This window comes from Mytilus californianus, unplaced genomic scaffold (assembly GCF_021869535.1).
Source record: "Mytilus californianus isolate M0D057914Y unplaced genomic scaffold, xbMytCali1.0.p SCAF_5, whole genome shotgun sequence".
In the NCBI taxonomy this organism is placed as follows: Eukaryota; Metazoa; Mollusca; class Bivalvia; order Mytilida; family Mytilidae; genus Mytilus; species Mytilus californianus.
Window position 1 is genome coordinate 115,582,665 of NW_026262701.1, and position 22,459 is coordinate 115,605,123.

General features: G+C 30.7%; 2 protein-coding genes across 6 annotated transcripts in view; one reads left to right on the forward strand and one right to left on the reverse strand.

The window, feature by feature from the left end:
- LOC127700761 (cyclin-dependent kinases regulatory subunit 1-like) overlaps positions 1 to 12,314 on the forward strand; it is a 50,390-nt gene extending 38,076 nt beyond the window's left edge. For all 4 annotated transcript variants that reach the window (XM_052204420.1, XM_052204419.1, XM_052204418.1 and 1 more), the window contains exons 2-4: positions 3,666 to 3,724; positions 6,470 to 6,597; positions 8,927 to 12,314. In XM_052204420.1, coding sequence (XP_052060380.1) covers positions 3,666 to 3,724; positions 6,470 to 6,597; positions 8,927 to 9,015 — 276 coding nt within the window. In that variant the 3' untranslated portion in view covers positions 9,016 to 12,314. The remainder of the gene's footprint in view (positions 1 to 3,665; positions 3,725 to 6,469; positions 6,598 to 8,926) is intronic.
- A 3,062-nt stretch (positions 12,315 to 15,376) lies between these two features.
- Positions 15,377 to 22,459, reverse strand: part of LOC127700737 (nicastrin-like) — a 31,795-nt gene continuing 24,712 nt past the window's right edge. For both annotated transcript variants that reach the window (XM_052204383.1, XM_052204382.1), the window contains one exon: positions 15,377 to 20,704. In XM_052204383.1, the coding sequence (XP_052060343.1) occupies positions 20,591 to 20,704 (114 nt within the window). In that variant the 3' untranslated portion in view covers positions 15,377 to 20,590. The remainder of the gene's footprint in view (positions 20,705 to 22,459) is intronic.

The window sequence follows — 22,459 nt, forward strand, 5'->3', positions numbered from 1 at the left end:
GGGGCATCATCTGTTTCCCATGGACATATTCTCCATTTATTTATTACTGATTCGCCCATTTTTTGGATTATGATGCATTTAATTTTCTTGACCCTCCTAACTATGGACATTTTTTGACGCAATATAATTACATTCGTATATTGTTTTATTTTCTCTCCAACTTGCCTTACAACTTTAAATATTGGGCTTGACTGCACATTTGCTAATTTTATATATCCATTTAATTTGAATAAAGTGAATAATAGCAATCATCAGGAATAATGAAAATTAGACCAAAAGAGAAAAAGTCCCAACATTTTGAATAATACTTGACAAAGTTGCACCATATTTGATGATCAAGATAAATACAGGTAATAACTTGTTAAGTGAAACATATTATTTAAATACTGTATTTCCTCATTAAAATTTACTTCAAAGTATGAATAACTAATGAATAACTGATGCAAATTTTAAAAATACAAAAGTAACAATATTTTATTACTTGGGAATCAGTGGCTGAGTGCAAACATTTACAACACCCTTAATAGTCTACATTCGGTAAAAAATTTCTCTACCTTTGGCTACCTACAATGTACAAATGATGTACATACCCTATTCTGAGAAGCATGAAGGAACCATACAATATTTTTTTTTTGGATTTTGTTTATAATTATGACTTGTTAGAGAGTTTTGCATTTCATTTTGGTTTTTCTTTTTCTTAGATTTACTGTACATGCATGTGACATGTAAGGCCTAAAAATATTATACAATAATTGCTAACATGTAAAAATAAATAGGGTAGGTAGGAAGGCAAAATATTATATTTTTATGCCCCCGCCGTAGGCAACAGGGGCATTAAGTGTTACCGTTGACCTTCTGTACGTCCCATTTTTGTTTCCACACTTGAAGTAAGTTTTCCTCATCCAAATTTCATGAAACTTGTACACAATGCTAAAAACCAAAACTCGCTGACTGAGTTCGATTTTAGGCAGTGAGTCACCGTTCTAAAGTCCCTTATAACTAGGAAAATTGCATAGTGTTTCATTTCCGCACTCTAACGAGTTTTCCTCATCCAAATTTTATGAAACTCATACATAATGCTAAGAACTACAACATGCAGATAGAGTTTAAATTTTGCAGTATGTCATCAACTGCTCTAGAGTTGTGCTCCTTTATAACTTGGAAAATGGCAATTCTTCGTTTCCGCACTCTTACTTAAGTTATATTAATAGACTTATTTAATCCTAAGCTCTAATGGTTCTTGAAATGGTTAAAGTTTAACTAGACGATAAAAACAATTCAATTTTATTTCAATTCAAAGGCCTTAACCTAAACTCATATGTAGCAAGTTTCTTGAAATTTTAATGTTAAGGAAATTATTGAACCAATAACAAAATAAGAAGATGTGGTATGATTGACAATGAGACATCTCACCACCAGAGACCAAATGACATAGAAGTTAACAACTATAGGTCACTGTCAGCCTTCAACAATGAGCAAAACCCATACCAATGAATAGTAAGTGAGATGATAGACATGCAATAGAGTGATGATTAATATTTATTATGCCCCTGCTGCAGTGGAGGGGGCATTAAGTGTTACCCCTGTCTGTCTGTAAGTCTGAAATTGGTTTCTTTTCTCTAACTTTAGTTTGCCTCAACCAAATGTTATGAAACTTATACACTATGCTTATTACCACAAAACACAGATCAAGTTTGAAATTGGGTGGCTTCACTTTTATCTTTCTAGAATTATGCCCTTTAAAAATAGAAAAAAATGCTGAATTTTTTGTTTCCGTTCTCTAACTTAAGTTTGCCTCAACCAAATGTTATGAAACTTCTACACAATGCTTATTACCACAAAACTCAGATCAAATTTGAATTTGGGTGGTGCACTTTTACCGTTCTTGAGTTATGTCCCTTTATAACATTATAATGTTATATATCATAACAGTTGTTAAATTTATGATTTGGTGTATTAAAATCTTTCTTTCAAAATTAACTTCCACATTTGTTTACCTTTTCTTTCATCACTGTTTTTCTCTCACATGTGTGTGGTGCAGTTGCCAAAGTACTAACAAGAGGTCACAGGGTTAAGGTGACTGCATATGGAAAAGCTATCACCATTTTAGAGTATGGAAAGACAAAAATTCAATAGCAGTCAGTACATTTATGAAGATTTTGATCAGATTAAGGATTTACTTTTAAAAGAAAGATCATGTACACATGTTTTATAGTTAAAACTGTAACATTAAATGTACATAAAACATATTCAACTTTTTATGCCCCACTTATGATAGTAGAGGGGCATTATGTTTTTCGGTCTGTGCGTTCGTTTGTCCGTTCGTCCATCTGTCCCGCTTCAGGTTAAAGTTTTTGGTCAAGGTAGTTTTTATACGCCCGTTTACGGGACGTATTATGGTATACCTCTGTCCGTCGTCAACATGTCGGACATTAACTCAAAAATGCTTTAACCAATTTGCATAAAACTTTGGTGAATTGTTTATATATATTGACGTGAGCTCCTTTTCGTTTTTAAAAAATTTAGATTTTACATTTCTGAGTTATGGGGTTTTATTTATTAAAAAAAGGGGGATTTTCCAGTTTTCGGACAATAAGTCAAGAATGCTTTCACCAACTTGCAAGAAATTGTGGTGAATTGTTTATATCTATTGACATGAGCTCCCTTTCGATTTTTATAAATTTTAGATTTTACGTTTCCGAGTTACAGGGTTTTATTCATAAAAAAAGGGGGGATTTTCTAGTTTTCGGACAAAAACTCAAAAATGCTTTCAGCAATTCTTATGAAACTTTGGTGAATTATTTGTATGTATTGATGTAAGCTCCCTTTAGAATTTTATAAATTTTACATTTTACATTTCTGAGTTATGGGGTTTTATTCATTAAAAAAAGGGGTGATTTTTCAGTTTTCAGACAATAACTCAAAAATGCTGTCACCAATTCTCATGAAACTTTGGTGAATTGTTTATATCTATTGATGTAAGCTCCCTTTTTATTTTCATAAATTTCTAATATGTCATTGAGAATTAATTGAACTTTATTTGTTTATAGTCTGACAACAGATTTACTAAGTATTGCACAACAGCAAGAAATCTTTAATTGAATATAAATTCAATTCATATAACCAATTTCCAGTTCTTTGACTACATTTATTCAGAAACCTATAATATGTCAAATATTTAATTACAATCCAAATTCAGACCTGAATCAAGCTTGAATATTGTGTCCATTTTTGCCCCAACTGTTCAGGGTTGGACCTCTGCGGGCGTATCTAGCTGCGCTCAGCGAAGCAGTTTATTGATGAAGTTGAAGTCCAATCAACTTGAAACCTAGTACACATGTTCCCTATGATATGATCTTTCTAATTCTAATGCCAAATTAGAGTTTTGACCCCAATTTCACAGTCCATTGACCATAGAAAATGATAGTGCAAGTGCATGGGGCATCTGTGTACTATGGACACATTCTTGTTTTTTTTTGATTGAGATATCATATGACTAAGTTTTAATAATAATCCAAATATGCTGTGTAATACATTGTTCCATATAAAAATGATTTAACCAGTGACTGAAAACAAAATCATTACTGATTCACAATACTTAATCTAATATATCGATGTAGATAATTAAATTTTTTCATTTATACTATATAACATGTATTTTTCAGATGCCAGTTGACCAGATATCGTACTCAGAAAAATACTTTGATGATAAATATGAATACAGGTAAAGTCTGATTTCAAAATATTTTTTTTCTTCAATACAATAGTTGTAAAAGATAATATAGCTAATTATATTATAAAAGACATAGTTCCTTATGTCTGAACTTTTTCAGAGTCAAGACCTGCAGGGGTCGACTTAAGCACTGGCCCACTGGCCCAAGGCCAGTTGAACATAAAGACTAAATGCCCCATTGGCAATTACATTTGACTATATGTTCACTTATATAGTATTATTAGGGCAATTTTTTTTTGAGTTGGGCCAGTAAATTTACACTCTAACTGGCCCTATTGGCCATACTTTTAAATTTTGTTAAGTCAACCTCTGACCTGTATCAATGATTATGAAAGCAAACTGACAATATTAATGCAACCTAAAAACTCCAATGAAAACAGTTGATGATTTATTTTTCATTTTTATCTCAAAATTGTAAATCACAAAGGGATTTCCAGACAAAACAATTAGTTTGAAATGTAGTTCTTACAATTTTTAGCTCACTTGGCTGAAAGGGCCAGTGTGGGCTAGTTCATCTAATTTTTGTGTCAGTTTTCTGTCTTATATTTAATGGGATATAATAACCAGTTTGGGCTAATTTGTCTCCAAAAGAAAAATTGTTTTTTGTATGTCCTTAAGAAACATAATATTATATATTGTAGTCTGTCTGTATGTCAGGACTTCGTACAATAACTCAAATTTGCTTTGAACAATTCCCATGCATTTTAAAAGAGAGGTGAAAGATACCAAAAGGACATTCAAACTCAAGTTGAAAATAAACTGACAACCCCATGGCTAAAAAAGAAAAAGACCCAACAGACAAAGAACAGTACACAATACACATAAAAAACTAGACTGCGCAACATGAACCTCACAAAACTAGGGGTGATCTCAGGTGTTCTGGAAGGGTAAGCAGATCCTGCTCCACATGTGGCACATGTCGTGTTGCTCATGTAACTACAAACCTGGTGATAAGTCTAATTTGTTAGGTCTCATTCGAGGAAAATGGGAACAGGATTGTAGTTTTTGACAATTGGAACATATCCGTCGTCATCTGCGAAACAGATATTCAATAAAGGTCAACCAACTTGTGATGGCGTCCATAAAATTTACAAAGGGATGATTTCAACTTCACCACTTGGAACTCGTGGTTTAATAAATTCCTTATGAACAGCAACCCTCTATCAAGGAAATCATGATAGGAAATACAAGTCATGGAATATCATATCAATGGGAGATATATACTTGTATGCAGGCACTGCTGAAATGTTGCTACATAGAAATGAAAAGTTCACAATTAGCAGACTACACGAATGAATTTTTTTTTTACAGGACATTCGGTCTGGTAAACAACCTAGCTTTACCAGACCAATTTTACATCTAATTGTATATTATCCGACAAAATACAACAAACTTATGACTTGTTGTGCCCTACTCTTCTCCAAAATGCACAAAAACAAAATCATGTGACAAGAGTAAAATATATTTTGATGAAAGTTGTGCACAATTGCTTTAATGCATTTCAGTGATAAAGAAAAGTTATGTCACATTTTATTGGATTTTGACATGAAAATTATTTGTGAACTTAAAATAATTTAGAGTTTCTGTATGAAATATTTCCTGTATCTTCTTCCTTTTAATATATCTTTTGGTTTTCAATTCTAGTGTTTATATTTAATAGCTGTATTTTGTGAACCTGCTTGGATTTTTTTTATTTATTTATGTATTTGATCGGCAAACCCGGAATTGGCCTTATTCGTTCCCGGAATCTGATCCGGTATTGTCTATATTTCCGTTTGATGGCAGCCATTGTTGTTTTTGTCAGTCAGATATGATTTTACTCGGATTTACACATTACTTGTTGGCGATTTTCGGCATAAAGCTAGCGGTTGAACAAAATAAACATCGCTGTCATGAATAGTAAAGATGAAAATGAATTTTGAGATCGTTTGGGAATTTTGCTCCCAAAATTGGGAAAAATGTAGGGTTATTAGAAAAATCCACAAAAAAACAACACCGGACATTCGGACCAGATTCAACAAAATTTTACCAAACCGATCCATTATTCACCGGATTTGTCCGAAGGTTCGACGAATTTCGTGTAGTCTGCAATTAGGAAGCTGAAATCATCTCTATTGTCGTAAAGTTTTGTTTTCAACCTACCCTTACTGTCAATTTCTAGATGTAAGTCAAGATATGAGGCAGACTTAACTGTATCTGTTGTATCCTTTATCTCAAGTTTGATGGGATAGATGTGTTCAACATAATCACCAAAATTTGAATTATTTAGTGAGAGAACATCATCTATATAGCAGAAAGTGAAGTTAAAGGATACTGCTAACTTCTTTTCTTTCTTCCTTAGAAGTTTCCTGTGTAAAGTCAGCCGCATATGAATTAACACATCATTGTATTAATGGGAAAAAGCTCCTTTTCAATTTTAAACATTATTTGGTCTTTCATTCCAGTTACGGAACTTTTTAATATCAAATTTAAGTCACATTTGTCACATAAGGCACACTAACTAAGCTTAGATCAATCTTTTTATCCCTGTCTGCTGTCATTATAGTTTCTATTGCAAAATACCAAAATTTTCTTCACTGTACCTTAAATTTTCATGCCTATCCTAACACACGCTGTTCCAGGAGCATGCCATATGCTGATTCATCTGTTGACGCTGCCAACTTTTCACTATCTTAGATGGTTATTAAAAATTTGTTATTTCTATTATTTGAATACAATATTTAACTAATTTTACAGACATGTTATACTGCCACCTGATATTGCTAAGAAAGTTCCAAAGAATCATTTAATGACAGAATCTGAATGGAGGAATCTTGGTGTACAACAGTCTCCAGGCTGGATTCATTACATGGTTCATTCTCCAGGTAATTTTATGTTTAAAATAATAACATTGCAAAGTTCAATACTTACAAAAGAAATAAAGAACTAGCTAGGAATTGCTGTGGATACTATTGTAAACAACCTAGTAGAATTTATCATCTATTTTTTTTTTGCTGCAAAACCACTCAAAAATATACCAAAACATTGTTGCAAAACAAAAACCACAACTTGGCCTCATCTTCACTGAAACAACTCAGCTAATGATAATCAAATCTTAACTTTAAGGAATAATATAAGGAAGTTTTTTTTTCTTGTGGAAGTTACTTTATATATTCATGATATTGTTGATGCATGTACTTTTCATTTACTGACCCCTGCACAACACATTGCGGGGGTCTTGGATATACCGGGCATCTGTCCATCGGATCTTGTTGGCACTGCAAATGTTTGTGAAATTTATATCATAGGTTTATATCAGCAATGTCTTGGACAAGTTAGAAAATCAGTGATGATGAATTATTTTTAAAAGAGTTATGCCCCTTGGAATTATTAATTATATGAACAATTGTCTTTTTAGAGCTTTAACTTGTACAATTCTTGCCTGATTTATATGAAATATGTAGCATAAGTTTAAATCAGCAATGTCTCTGACAAGTTTGAAAATCTGTGCAAATCAATTAATTTTAAAAGAGTTATGCCCTTGGAAATATTGAAAATATGGAAAATTGCATTGAAAGTGATCTCATGTGTACAATTCCAGCCAAATTGTTATGAAATTTATAAAGTTTTATATCAGCAATGTCTTGGACAAGTTCTAAAATCAGTGCAGATCAATTATTTTTAAAAGAGCTATGCCCTTGGATATATTGATTATATGGAAAATTCCATTTTAAATCTCGTGTGTACAATTCTTGCCAGATAAATATTGGGTTTATATCAGCAATTTCTCTAATAATTTCGAAAAATCAGTGCCCATCAACAATTTTTAAAAAGAATTATGTCCCTTGGAAATATTAATTGTATGGAAAATTGCAGTGAGAGGTTTCAAACCTTCATTTTTCTAAGATATTTATAAAAAATGTTTTCAGCGAACCAAAATTTTTTTTAGCTCACCTGGCCTGAAGGGCCAAGTGAGCTTTTCTCATCACTTGGCGTCCGTCGTCCGTTGTCGTCGTTATCTTTTTACAAAAATCTTCTCCGCTGAAACCACTGGGCCAAATTTAACCAAACTTGGCTACAATCATCATTAGGGTATCTAGTTTAAAAATTGTGTCCGATGACCCCGCCAACTAACCAAGATGGCCGCCATGGCTAAAAATAGAACATAGGGGTAAAATGTAGATTTTGGCTTATATCTCTTTTAAAGCATTTAGAGTAAATCTGACAAGGGTAAAACTGATTATCAGGTCAAGATCTATCTGCCCTGAAATTTTCAGACAAATCTGACATTCTGTTGGGTTGCTGCCCCTGAATTGGTAATTTTAAGGAAATTTTGCAGTTTTTGGTTATTATCTTGAATATTATTATAGATAGAGATAAACTGTAAACAGCAATAATGTTCAGCAAAGTAAGATCTACAAATAAGTTGTCATGACCAAAATTGTCAGTCAACCCCTTTAGGAGTTATTGCCCTTACTAGTCAATTTTTAACAATTTTTTGTAAATTTTTGTAATCTTTTACAAAATTCTTCTTCTCTGAAACTACTGAGACAAATTTAACCATACTTGGCCATAATCATTATTAGGGTATCTAGTTTAAAAAATTTGTCCGATGACCCCGCATTCCAACCATCATGGCGGACTTGGTTAAAAATAGAACATAGGGGTAAAATGCAGTTTTTGGTTTATATCTCTGAAACTAAAGCATTTAGAGCAAATCTGACAGGTGGCAAAAATGTTCATCAGATTTAGATTTATCTGCCCTGAAATTTTCAGACGAATCCGACAACCCGTTGTTGGGTTGCTGCCCCTGAGTTAGTAATTTTACAAAATTTTTGCAGTTTTTTGTTATTATCTTAGATATCATTATAATATCTAATATCTAATACTATTAATTATGATTTTAACCTTATTTTACATGATTTCCAAAGTTTCAGTAAATACAGGTGAGCGACACAGGCCCTTGAGAGCCTCTAGTTTTTTTAGTTATTGTCCTGGGACAGATAAAATATGTGTCAAGTAGGGGGACAATGGAATAGTGTTCTGTAATTTAACCTAAGCATCTAACTCTGACTTAACTGAAAAGTCGAGAGTAGTGATATATTGTCAATCTGTGTTAAAAAAAACAGACCTAGATACAAAAATAGGTGAGTTATATTTTTGAGATGAATTGCCTGTTTATATTTGTATATATATCTGAATGTTTTATTTCAGAACCACATGTATTGCTATTCAGAAGACCTTTACCAAATTCAACCAGTATACCAATGAATGTTCAAGGAATAGCTACAGCAGTACAGTAATTAATGAAGTTGACGTTGTCAGTCGGATGATCGAAGATGGAGTGTTTATAACCTGCAATTTCCAAAGAATTTAAGAAAACTTGTGCTCATCACTGGAAATTTCTTGTGCAAATATTAGAGAAAAGTCTAAAGATGGGTGGTGACTTTTTTCATTAGCTATAATTAGGAAACAAAAAAGATGTTTTAGCTAGATTAATTGTTTTTAGAGGCTATTGAATCTGTTCCATTTGATCAAAGTCCAAAGGCAGTTTAAAAATATCCTGGTACAAATCCTAGGTTGCTTGTATTGGTTAGAAATGACTTCTTGACTAAGGTTCTTATTGCAGTTGTTATTACCTTTAACTGCCTATTCATACATTTTTATTTCATTTTCTGTAGTGTGAATTTAAAACTTTTGTATCCTACTTTTATAGCAAAGCTCTTGTGCTAATTGCTTTGTGATTAAAGTAGACTGCCAGCAGAGTTATGTTTTTTATTTATTGTTTTAAATCTTTAGACTACTAGGATATTGCTGACTACATAATAATACAAAATAAAGTAAACTGATTTTCAGTTTTTTGTCCTGGCTGAATTCATAGTTTTCTAATTCAGTAGTCTGCTAATTTCTTTCAATATTAACTGTAAATATCAGAGAACTACTTAATGACATATTAAGGTTACCTGAAAGGATAAGAAAAACTTTTTAAAAGAAACTGGACCTAAAAGAAGCAAATTGGGAAGATCAACAATACTTAAATTTTTATGTCGCCTAATATTCATCCAACCAATGAACAGTAAGAAAACAGTTGTAAAGGTGTTATATCCACCAAGACTTATTTAATTTTCATACTTTCCATTCTTCATGAAGATTTCTGGTTATGCAATGTACAAGGGTCTGGATGAGGTTTACAAAACAGAGAATAATGGACCAATACTGCAGAAATATTTGCCAAAAGAATAGAGAAAAATGGCATAAAAAATAAAGAATACAGAAATGAAGAACACCCCATCCAGACCCTCATGTACATTGCATTTGTTATTGGACCTAACTTGTGTTTATGAAAAAGACATCAATGCAATTGACTTTAATTATTTAAAAAAAATGATGTCTGTAATTAAACTTACTATAAAGTAAAAAAAACTAAAACCTTGTGCATTTACTTTTTTAGATATTGTGTTTATTGTTATAATGTTAGAGAGTAAGTAACATTGTTCATGTCTTCAATTTTTCATGACAAATAATGATATGTATAAAACTATTTTGGTATTTTTATGATGTAATATTTAAATTTGTAATGTTGAAATATTTTTTGGATTAAATTGCTACAAATCTTGTTCACCTTTTTTTCAAAAGAATTGTTACAAATGTTTGTTCTGGTACAAACAGTGTATAAGGCCTTGTGTAGTTATTTCGTGTTCATGTTAAACGTTGTATGTTGTTATACACGTTATAAGACCTTGTGTAATGTAATCAAATTTGGCTTTTGTTTTCATTAATGATATGATTATTTTCTTCGTAAATTACCTTGTGTCCTTTTAGTCATATTAGTCATATTTTTACTATTTTCCTTTTAGTAATTTTAAAGAAAACTATGTTATTATAATGATTATTATTTTAAAATGATAATTTACATTGTGGTTTTAAGACTTCTTTTTATGGTTTTACCTACACTGTGTTGCTGGTTAAAATATTCAATGCAAATGTTCTTGTGACAAAAAGCAAAAACAAAGAAATAATAAAAAGAAATAAAAAAATTATACCAAAATGTCACTTATCAGATTTCACTAAAGAATAAATTATTATTCTTAGAAATTTCTATAAAATGGCCAAGTGACCTTTGTGCAAGTAGCTTGACCATCCTTTAGAAAATAGATACTGATTTGTCCATAATAAGAGTAAAGTATGAATTAATATTAAAAAAATCAAACAAATACATACTTTCATGCATTTTTATTATAGACTTTTTTAACAGTGTTAATTCAAAAACATTTGAACTCCCTATGCATGGCCATTAGATTAAAAAAAATCATTATATTTCTTATAATCCTTTTTTGCTTTTTTTATATGTAGCTTTAAAAAAAAGGTGAAACTGAAGACATTTTTTTTGCCTTCTCATTTTATTATTATTGTATTATTACTAACATAAGATTGTCTTTTAAAGATGACGATAAAAAAAAAATCAACAGAAATGTGACCAAAAGTAAAAGGGTTAAGTTAAGATCACTTCATCTTTGACTCGACACATGAAATTTCAGTTATTAGCAAAGTTTAGCTTTCAAAGACAGATAATTAATAACTTGTAAAGAAAATTTATATACCTTCCCTGTACTCTTGTATGCATTTTTGGGTAAAGATTGCATGAAATGTAATCAAAACCATATGGTACTGATTTGATATCAATATTTTCCAAGGTTTATCATTACCTTTGATAGTTCAAACAAAATAGTGCAGTGAAGTGATCATTATTTAGATCCTGTCAGTCAATGTCATGCAATTTATTGATGATATGTTATACTTTGATATTTGATATTTAAGTTACAATATGATGTGTATTTGAATTACAATACTTGTCAAGAAAACATTTTAATATTAAAAATAACATAAGTAATGCATGGTGTATGAATCTCTTATAAAAATAGGTTCAACTACAAATGTAAAATCATGAACAAAGAAAGATAGCTCCATCTAAAAATTTTAATTTGCCCAGCAAAATATGATTCAATGTTTTATTTAAAATTCTCAAAATTGCAAAATGAAAGCAATCTTTACTCTTTCAGTGCTCACAAGCACTTTGATTTAGACTGTACTACTTGATATATACTTTCTGGACATGCATGAAATTTTGCCATTGTATTTTTAAGAAACCAACAGCCCTATTTTAACTGTGAATTTACTGTCATATGAAATTTACTTTGACACTTGAATTGATTTTACTTGCTGAAAATACATTTAAGTTAGAAAAGCAATAATTTTTGTATGTTCATAAATGAATCTTCCTTATTTTGTTAATGTTTGTAGTTTATTGAGGTATACTGATAATAATGATCTAAATGTTTAAAAATTAATTGCATTTACATAACTTGCAGTGTTTCTTCTATGGAAAAATTGTTTATTGTAAAAACGTCAACATTCAAGTATTTCCTGTACTAGTGCATGATTAAGAGTTTTAAAAAAATTGTTAAGTTAATTAGAAAGACATTCTGATATAAAGATGTTTTTGAAGTTTGAAGGACTTCAGGTTGTGTTAGTTTCAGTAATTTGTAAATAGACTGTTATTTTATTTCATTTTATCTCATTCAATAAAGTAATTTATTGTTCACTTGGTGTGTATGCATTTATTTCCATGATTTTTGTCTCGCCTGCGCCATAGGGATTGCTTTTCCGGCGATGGCGACGAATATGATGGCGTCAACAATTGTTAAGATTTCTGCTTAAGTTAGCTTGATAGGAACTACTTGTGATAGATCAATGATATCTTGTATGAAGTTACATTACAATCAGTACATATCAGTTCTATTACTATTTTGAGGCCCTGCCCTCTAGGCCATGATTCAATTAATTAGCAATTTTCAATGGTAAGTTTTCTGCTTAAGTTTGTTTGATATGAACTACTTACAATAGACAATATTTTCTATAAAGTTACATTGTTGTCTGTATATCTCAGTTTGTCAACCATTTCAAGGCCCTACCCACTAGTTGGTCCAGCAACTTTGAATTAATTAGCAATGTTGCTGTCCATCAGATTGTCTTTATCTGAATTTTATGTCGACTATGTTATTTTATGCCTGTTTTATGGTTTTTACAGTTTCCGTAAAGGAGCTGAGTTTGCTTCATTTCTTAATCTTGCATCATATTATATTTAAAATCATACCATTTGGAAATCTTAAGTTTAATGACTTAAACTTCTTCTACATTGTGTGTGGCTCAAAATAAGGTGCACTCGATTCGGTTATGTTCCAGACACGAGATAATTAAAATTTGACATTTATATTAATTACACACTTTTACACATAGTGCCACATACCTCGTAAGCGCAGCTCCTTCACATATTAACTCAAGGATAGTACCACATATTATTTTAGTATGTCCTCAGATACGTATATGTCAACGCACCTGATACGATTGGATACGTTTTAAATTGCCCGACTTCTAGTAGGAGGGACATAAAAATTAACAAATATTTGGGTTGAGAATTATAAGGATTAAACTCATTAATTCAAGAGGTTATTAGTGTGTTAATTTACATAGGATTGCAAAAATACCCTGATGTATGGTCACGCAAAATGAAAGGAAGATTCCTATAGATTTTGAGGTCACAACATCCAAGATAAAGGTCAAAGTTACTAAAAATAGACTGAAATTGTTGCAGAAAAGGGCTTCCCGTTGCTAAATCAGATACTACACATGGGGTTGCAACCTTGCTTGGATATATGGTCAGATAGGAGAGGAAGAGCCATATTGATTTTAAGGTCAATGGTCAAGATCATAGTTTATGAAAATATACATAATTTGTGCAGAAAAATGGTTTTAGGGTGCTTAATAAAATTCTTCATATTGGATTGCAACCTTACTTGGATATGTGGTAACATATAATAACAGGATGATCCCTATTAATTTGAAGTTGGAAGGTCATGGTTACTAAAAACAGATTTGTGTAAAAAAAAACAATGCCATCAGGTCACTAATTCTTTTCCCTTTTTGTTTGATATGTGACTTTTTTAGAGATAATTTACCAATATAAAATAAGGAGATGTGATATGATTGCTAATGAGACAACTATCCAGAAGAGACCAAATAATTTAGATGTTGGCAAGAACAATCTGATAAAAATTTACCATAAAACTATTTCAAAGAAATGGAATGCTTTATAAATGTCTCTTCCTAAACACAATATAATAAACATTTAACATGAAATAATTCAGTTTTGTCTCACCTGTGATATCAAGACAGGGATGCTAATCCAGTGGATGCCAACAATGTAAACTATATCATGATTTATATTTCAGATGGTAGAAGACCTGAATACTTAATATCTTGTATACTGTCACCATATGTTCTGATCTGGTATTTGTCAATTGTCCTTCACCTCATTTCATGGTTCAGCAACTGTCTTGTCCATATGACTGACCTCATTTTTAAGGTTCACTAGTCAAGAAAAAAGATTTTTGTGATTAGATCAGTTTCTCAGATACTTCAAGTAATAGGACAATTTATTGCAATGTATGCATTTGTATATTAAGAGTGCACATGTATGTCTGACAAGATTCAATTGTTCTTGACCTCATTTTTATGGTTCACTGGTCAACATTTAGTTTCCATTATTAGGTCAGTTTCTTATATACTATGAGTAACAGGTAAATTATATTTGGTATATAAACTCATTGTAAGGTGTACATGTTTGTCATTCAGAATTCTTCTATGGTCAATGTCAAGTTTTCATGATGGGATTAGTTTCTCATGTACTGTCAGTCAAACTACATGGTCTAAAGAATTTTGGAGATAAACTATACATTACAGGGGATATATTTGAATATAAATTGACTAAGTTGTACATGTCCATATGGCCTTGACTTCATTTGCATGGCTCTTTGATAAACTGAAAAGATTTTGTGATAACATCAGATTCTCTGTTACTTCCAAGTTTTAGGCTATATTTGTTGTCAATCATCATTGTAAGGTATACATTCTGCCTGACAGGGTTCATATGACCTTGACCTTATTAATCATGAATTGCTGTCCATGTAAATATTGTGGAAACAGACTGGGGACATTGGAGGAAAAAAAGGAGCCTTAAAACTTTTGGGCAGTCCAGGAAGGGCAGGGCATTGGAATATCTTGGTAGTTCAGAAGGAAGGCCTAAAAAAAATCCAATGTTTTTATTAACGTTATTTAGTAAACAGGTAAAATATCTAGTTATATCCTAGTATTTCATGTTAGTTTATTAACCAGTACTTTACTAAAATTTATATATGAAAGTCAGTACAATGATTAAGAAGTATTCAAACAGTACTACATTGTTGAGGTAAAACTTTTAAAGAACTGACTTTATCTTTACCATCATGAACAGTTGGTCCAGTAGCTTTCTTGTGAATAGCAACCCTGTATCATGGAGATCATTGTCCTGAACATGCATGGAATATTTGCCACTGGACGTTAAGCAACCAACAATCAATCAATCAATCAATCATGGAAATCATGTTAGGAAACTTAATCCTAGAATATTGTGTCAAATTGAAGATATACTCTATATGCAGGTCTTACTGGAATGTTCAAACATAGTATTGTAAAATTCACAATGGGAAAATTGAAGTCCTCTCTTTTGTCGTAAAGTTTAGTTCTCAATCAACATCCATCAAATCCAACGACAAGAAAGTCATAAAATAATCATCATTTTTATTTTATCCTCATACAAAACATTCATACAAAAAAAAAACATTAAGCACTTCATAACAAGTAATCATAATTAGAAAAGGATGTTTTAAGTTAATTCAATCTTGATAATACTTCTTGACAATTAAATTAACATTGCTCAAATATCTCTATGCAAAGAAAACCAATCAGACTTGTATGGAGAAAAGCTTTTTTTTTTATTTCAGCAAATATGATTGTGCCCCTTTCAGACAAAACACACCATAATAAACATAGACCTACATTTGGCTCGAAAGAACTGGTATCGACTCAATTGGCATCAATGCATAATAATTAAATTTATCTGTAAGATTTTAAAAAGAGAAAGATAAATGACCTACAAATGCAGAATATAAACTTTTGAAATCCAATGGAAGGCCAAGTATGTTTTAATTTACCTTAGGTTTCAGAGAACAAAATCTGAACAATTTTACTGACAGACAACTGATGTCTGATGTCACACATCAAGTGATAGCATTTTATTGACAAGTGATAATTCAGATACATTTGAATTTTTGGTGTATAGGGTTGACCAATAGAACAAACAAGCAAACAAAAAACACATTCATAATGCACTAACCTCTATTCTATCTTTAAAAGTAATTATGTCAAAGCACAGTGATATCTACCTAAGAAAGCTGCTTAAGTTTTTATCAAGGACAGACAAGCAATGTTGTAACTATATGCTTTATTTAGACAGGAACATAGAAAATGTTTTTAATGCAATAATCTATTACCATTCCTCACATTCACACTTCTGGTCCCTTGAAGGTCAAATAAAAAATAAAATGTTCAACCTTTCACTCCATTTTTCTTTTTTCCTCTTTTTTTCTTCAAATAAACTTGTTTAAGCAAGACACAATATCATTTTAATTATGTCAATACATCATTAATAACACTGAATTCTGAAACCAAAACAAAATGACAATTTTTACATATATATATATATATATATATATATTATATTAGAGCTTCACTATGTAAGGAACTGGGAAAGACATGTTCATTTCTCAAAATGAAACAGCCAGCATTACAGATTTCTGCACACTGCACATTGAGTTAACTCCTGAAGCTAATTATCCCTCATTTCCTCGTGACATTTACTAAAAATTTATGACTTCAGCATACACATTATTACATATGATTAGTGAAATATAAAATTATCACATACCAAAACAGATTTCATTAAAATTAAATAACAATCAATTTACATAAGTTTCAAATAAATGAAATACAAAAATAATCTCATGATATTTATAATAAATTCAAAATCAAATATAATAATACATTTGTTCTTCATTTATGGTCCTCTAACATTCATGGAAATAATGTACAAGTTTGGCAAATATTCAATCAATGTTTTACACTTATTCTTCTTCATGATCCATACAAATTATACAATGAATGACATATTGTAAATGTACATGAGATAATAACTCAATGACATACAGTAAAAATAACAAATAAAGCTTACTGCACGATCATAATCAAAGTGCTTGTGAGCACAGAAGGGTAAAGATTGATTTCATTCTGCAATGTGAACTGCATTGTATTGAACAATGGAACACATTTAGGTAATATTTTGAATTAGAGTTATCTTCCTTGTCAATAATTGCAGTGCATAACATTCATATTTCATGTCCAGGTATACCGGTATGTAATTAAAATAAAATAGTTTTCTTGTCAAGAAAGATTATACACAAACACATCATTTTGTAACTTGAAAATCTGAGTATATATCATAAATAAATTGCTTCACATGGAGAAGATCTAAAGAATGTAAAAGTCAATGCAATATGTTGTTTGTGCTCTTAAATGTAGAGATGATGCTTGGAAAATATAGCTCTCAAGCCAGTTACAAAAGAGTTTTAATTGCATTCATGCAATCTTTACCCCTAAAAACAAAGGTGGTAAACCATTATTTTCCAGCCAAAGTGTGCTAGTTTGTACTTCTTATGTTTTACCAGTTGACAGACATTTATTTTCATGGATTCATGCGAACTGAAAGAAATGAACATTTTTATTTCCTAATAATTGTTTCCCTATAATGAAAGGACTTTATTTTGTGACAAAATTAATGTAATTTTCAATTCAGGACAATACTAGGAAGGGATGACTACATTTTTTTGTCATTAAATGAAGCAGTACTGTAACAAAGACGTAAAATAGACATAAATAATGAATATCTACACTATGTCTATGAAAAACTTGGAATGGAAATTAAAAGTTAAAAATATTTACATCGTGATATCAAGAAGTTTATTTAAAACAAAAAATCTTCAAAAAAGCATACACAGGGCTACATACTAGGTCAGCACAGGAATAAACAAAATTACATTATACTCATTTTTATCCTTAATACAAATTTTTGGAATTAATGAAAGGAAAATTATTTTCATGGGATTTCTGAATTCCTGAGTTCAGACTCTGTACACAATGAACCAACAGACTTTGTTGGCATGTGTAATTGAACAAATTATAAAATGCACAAAAAATGGTTGAATACATTCAAACTACATTGTCATAAATTGTTCATGTCACATGGCATATATTTATTGCACAGTGGAAAATTTATCATTATCACATAATAAAATAAATGTGGATAGCGTCCACATGTGGACACAGATGATGCCCCCGCTTGCATATCATATAGTTATAAAGGGACATAACTGAAGAACGGTAAAAGTGACGCTACCCAAATTTGAACTTGATCTGAGTTTTGTGGTAATAAGCATTGTGTATAAGTTTTACAACATTTGGTTGAGACAAACTAAAAAAAATCAGCAATTTTTATGTTTATAAAGGGACATAACTCTAGAATGGTAAAAGTGTTGCCACCTAATTTCGTACTTAATCTGTATTATGTAGTAATAAGCATTGTGTATAAGTTTCATAACATTTGGTTGAGGCAAACTCAAGTTAGAGAACTGAAACAAAAAAATTGTACTTGATCCTTACTGAGTTTTGTGGTAATGAATATTGTGTATAGGTTTCATAATGTTTGGCTGGGGAAAACTTCAGTTACAGAATGGAAACTAAAAAATTTTGCAATCTTTCTATTTATAAAGGGGCATAACTCAATAATGGTTAAAGTGACACTACCCAAATTCAACTTGATCTGTGTTTTATCAGTGGAAGTCTAAATTAAACATTGCATTGTATAAAGCATTGATTGTAGTTGATTCAACTATAATCATGGTCAAAGGAAGATAACTCCAATTTTAAAAATATATTATATAAACTTGATATTTAGAAGAAAATAAAAATTTTGCAATTTTTCCTTTTATAAAGGGGCATAACTCTAGATCGGTTAAAGTGACACCACCAAAATTCAAACTTGATCTGTGTTTTGTGGTAATAAGCATTGTGTATAAGTTTCATAACATTTGGTTGAGGCAAAATTAAGTTAGAGAACGGAAACTAAATATTTTGCAATATTTCCTTTTATAAAGGGGCATAACTCTAGATCGGTTAAAGTGACGCCACCAAAATTCAAACTTGATCTGTGTTTTGTGGTAATAAGCATTGTGTATAAGTTTCATAACATTTGGTTGAGGCAAACTCAAGTTAGAGAACGGAAACCAATTTCGGGACGTACGTACAGACGGACAAGGGTAAAACTTAATGCCCCCTCCGCTACGGCGGGGGCATAAAAAAAATATGCATGCTGTGAATGAAATTTAAGTCAATTTACCAGATAAAGACTTCTTTATTTCTTCTTGAAGACAAGCCTTAGTTCTTTTTACACAATATCAGAGTGGGTTAAAAATATTGCTGCATTTCATAAATTTGGACACTGCAAAGCACCCTTAAAATGGATTTTAAATGAGTTAATGAACCATTTTCTATCCATTGATCATATATATCTTTGAAGATATTGTGACTGTTAAGAGCTATTTTTAAAACTTCAAATTAAGAAATCAATGCCAGCTTTTATTGGTGCAAATTTTTGACAATTGACTCTATGTAAAATAAATAAATGTTAGTCCTGTACATTTGTAGTCGAACATTGAAATGCTTATCCTATTTACATTAATTAAATATCACAGTAATTAATTAATGAATTTACAATATGTTATACATGTACAACAATAATGTAGTGTTATTATAGTAGCAAAGGTTTTCCAAGAAATATTATTTAACACAGAAATGAATATTGTAAATTCAGAAATTATTGCAAGGTTTTTATCTATGTGAATAATGCGACTGTCAGAGTGAGGATCGCAATAATACAAACTCACATTCCGGTATCTGAGACATATATCAGTATGCAGATTTTCCTTGAATCGCAATAATTAATCTCGCAATTTTGTCCATTCTTAAAAAATTGAAATAATAAATGCACACAATAATTTCTAAATTTACAATATCTCAATGTTAGTGTATGGCACTCAACATTCATTTTGCTGATTTTTCCACAATAAACATAATGTTAATAGTGATATTATGAAACTTCACCTGAGACAGTATAAAGATCTAGCATTAATAAGATAGTAATCCCTGTTTCTAAATTGTATGAAGGCGTCATAACTACTGGTCAGAGAATAGTTCTCCTCAACAAATAGTATCAAATCTATCCCATCATTGTTTTATTATTCAAAAAATGTGTATCTTAAACTTGTTCATTAGAATATGATGCAGATAATAGTCTATTTATCAATTTTGAATTGACCCTGTAATTAGAGATCCATTTACACAAGATGTTTCCTTTAGGAGAGGCATCCATTTTCATTGCCAATGAAGGGCAAGCAGAGAGAGCTTTTATCTGTGCATAATGTAAGTAATCTGTAACTTTTCTCAAATCTATAAATTACATTTAATCTTTTGTTACCTAAAACTTTTTGATATCAATTGTTATTTTTTCAATAAAAATTGGTTAGATAAAATATATATCACTTTCAACATACACCTTTATATCACTTTCAATTTTGCATTGGTAGTAGCTAATTTTGTCCAGGTTAGAACCAGTCTACAACTGACAGGTAAACAACTTGTGTTAAAAGTGTGCAATAACAGAATCATATTGATAATTGGCATATAGACTATTGCTACTCTTGTTAGTTAATTAAAGTATGATGATGATCAGAGTTACTACATAGACAAGAACTACTCTTGTTACAAATATGATTTGATCATATAAAGACAATGAAAGACAATAAAAAAAATAATTTCAAAACTGTTATCATTCTAAAATCTCCTTGTCCTCCTCTGTGAAAATAAAACATCAGCCTTCTTATTGATGAAGTAGGTCAAGGTCATAAACACAACTGTCAGAATAACTCCTACTGACAATGTCACTGTCTGAAAGTAAAAAACATCAATAGTAAATGTAAGTTACATTAATATATATGTCAACAGCATTGAAAAATAATGATCATATGTCACACAGATGTTTCCTAGAACCAAAATGTTATTGATTAATTGAAGGTTGGGATGCTTTATACCAGCAACAAATATTACATGCATATAAGGGCAATAACATATTAATGACATAAGAATATACCCTGCTTTATATAAGAGAGACATGCTTGGCTGGAATGTTAACATAAGGTTACATCTTCAGGAAGATCATATCTGGACATATCATTCTGCCAACCAGTCTTTGCTCTCACTCTTAAATACAATGCATCTAGGGTGAAACAGCATATATCTATTTTAAAGTCTTTAGTTTGATCTGGCACAACAAGGAGTCCACTGAGGTGCTTAAATCTTTTTGAACTAATTTATTCCAAGTAAGACAGATTGAACTGTCAAATATCAGTGGATGATAACTGTTGTATTGTCACATCATCAATCAACCCTCATTGGTAGTCAAAGTTGTGAACCATCCTGAAGAAGAATATAATCAAAGATTTCTAAGCAATATGTTATCATAGGTTCCTCACCTACATAGGAAACCTAGTTTCTTTAAATTCAAAAATTCTTGCAACGTTTTCATAATTGCAACAGGATATGAATTTAAAGGTGCAGAAACATCCTATTTATAGCATTGCAATTCTACAAGGGTTTTCCAATTAATAAAAAAAAAAGACTTAGATTTGAATAATGTTAATAACTAAATAAGCATAAGATAATCCACTTTAAAAGAAATAGAATTAACATTAATCTGATTCACAAAAACTTAAAATAGAACAATCAGTAAACAAGGAGCTTAAATCTCACACCTGACATTTTTGCCAAATTGATACAACTCCGCAAGATTATGTGCAATGAATAGAAACTATGTGTACCAGAATCTGTATTGATGGTCATTTTGGTCAAATGTCTGTATAACATTCTTGTTTTAAACATTATAAAGAAAATTAAAAATAAAATCATCTATAAAGGATATTAACTCCTATAAAGTGAGTCATTTGGGCCATGTGAACTAAAAATGCTAAAATACTTGGATATAGCTAAAGACATGGATTTTTCAGTTAACTTATACATTTATTTACAATATTAGCAAAACTCAGACAACCTTATACTCAAAGAAATCATGCAGCCACACACTACATAGAAGCAATGCTAGATAAGAGATTTGGTGAAGATCTTACAGCCTAGAAAATTTGCAAGATCATGCAATTATACATTGTATAATGATCAAAATAATCATATCAAATCGATAAGTTGTTCATTGTTTAATATTCTTCAAAAAAATATATTATTCAAAATTCCACAGGTTTTTCACTAGAATCATTGAGACTAAATATTTGCAGCGTTATAATAGTGAAATCCAACAGGTACAATATCGTAATGAATATTCAACAAATACATGTTATGTCACAAATAGTCTGCTTTACTTAAATACATAACATTATGTACTGACAACATAGTTTTAAAAACCTTTAGCTGGTAAAATATTAGATTTTTAAGAGATAACATATGAATATATAATCGGAAAAGAACTAGACATGTCAGCTAAAGTTGCACCTGTTAAAAGATTATTTACTTTTTTCTCTTTCTCTTTTTAAGCTCTTTCATATTTATTGTAAACTTATTTTTGAAGGTACAGTAAAACCTGCAACACATTTCATTTGCAAAATTAACATATAAACATGTACAACCCAATTCCAG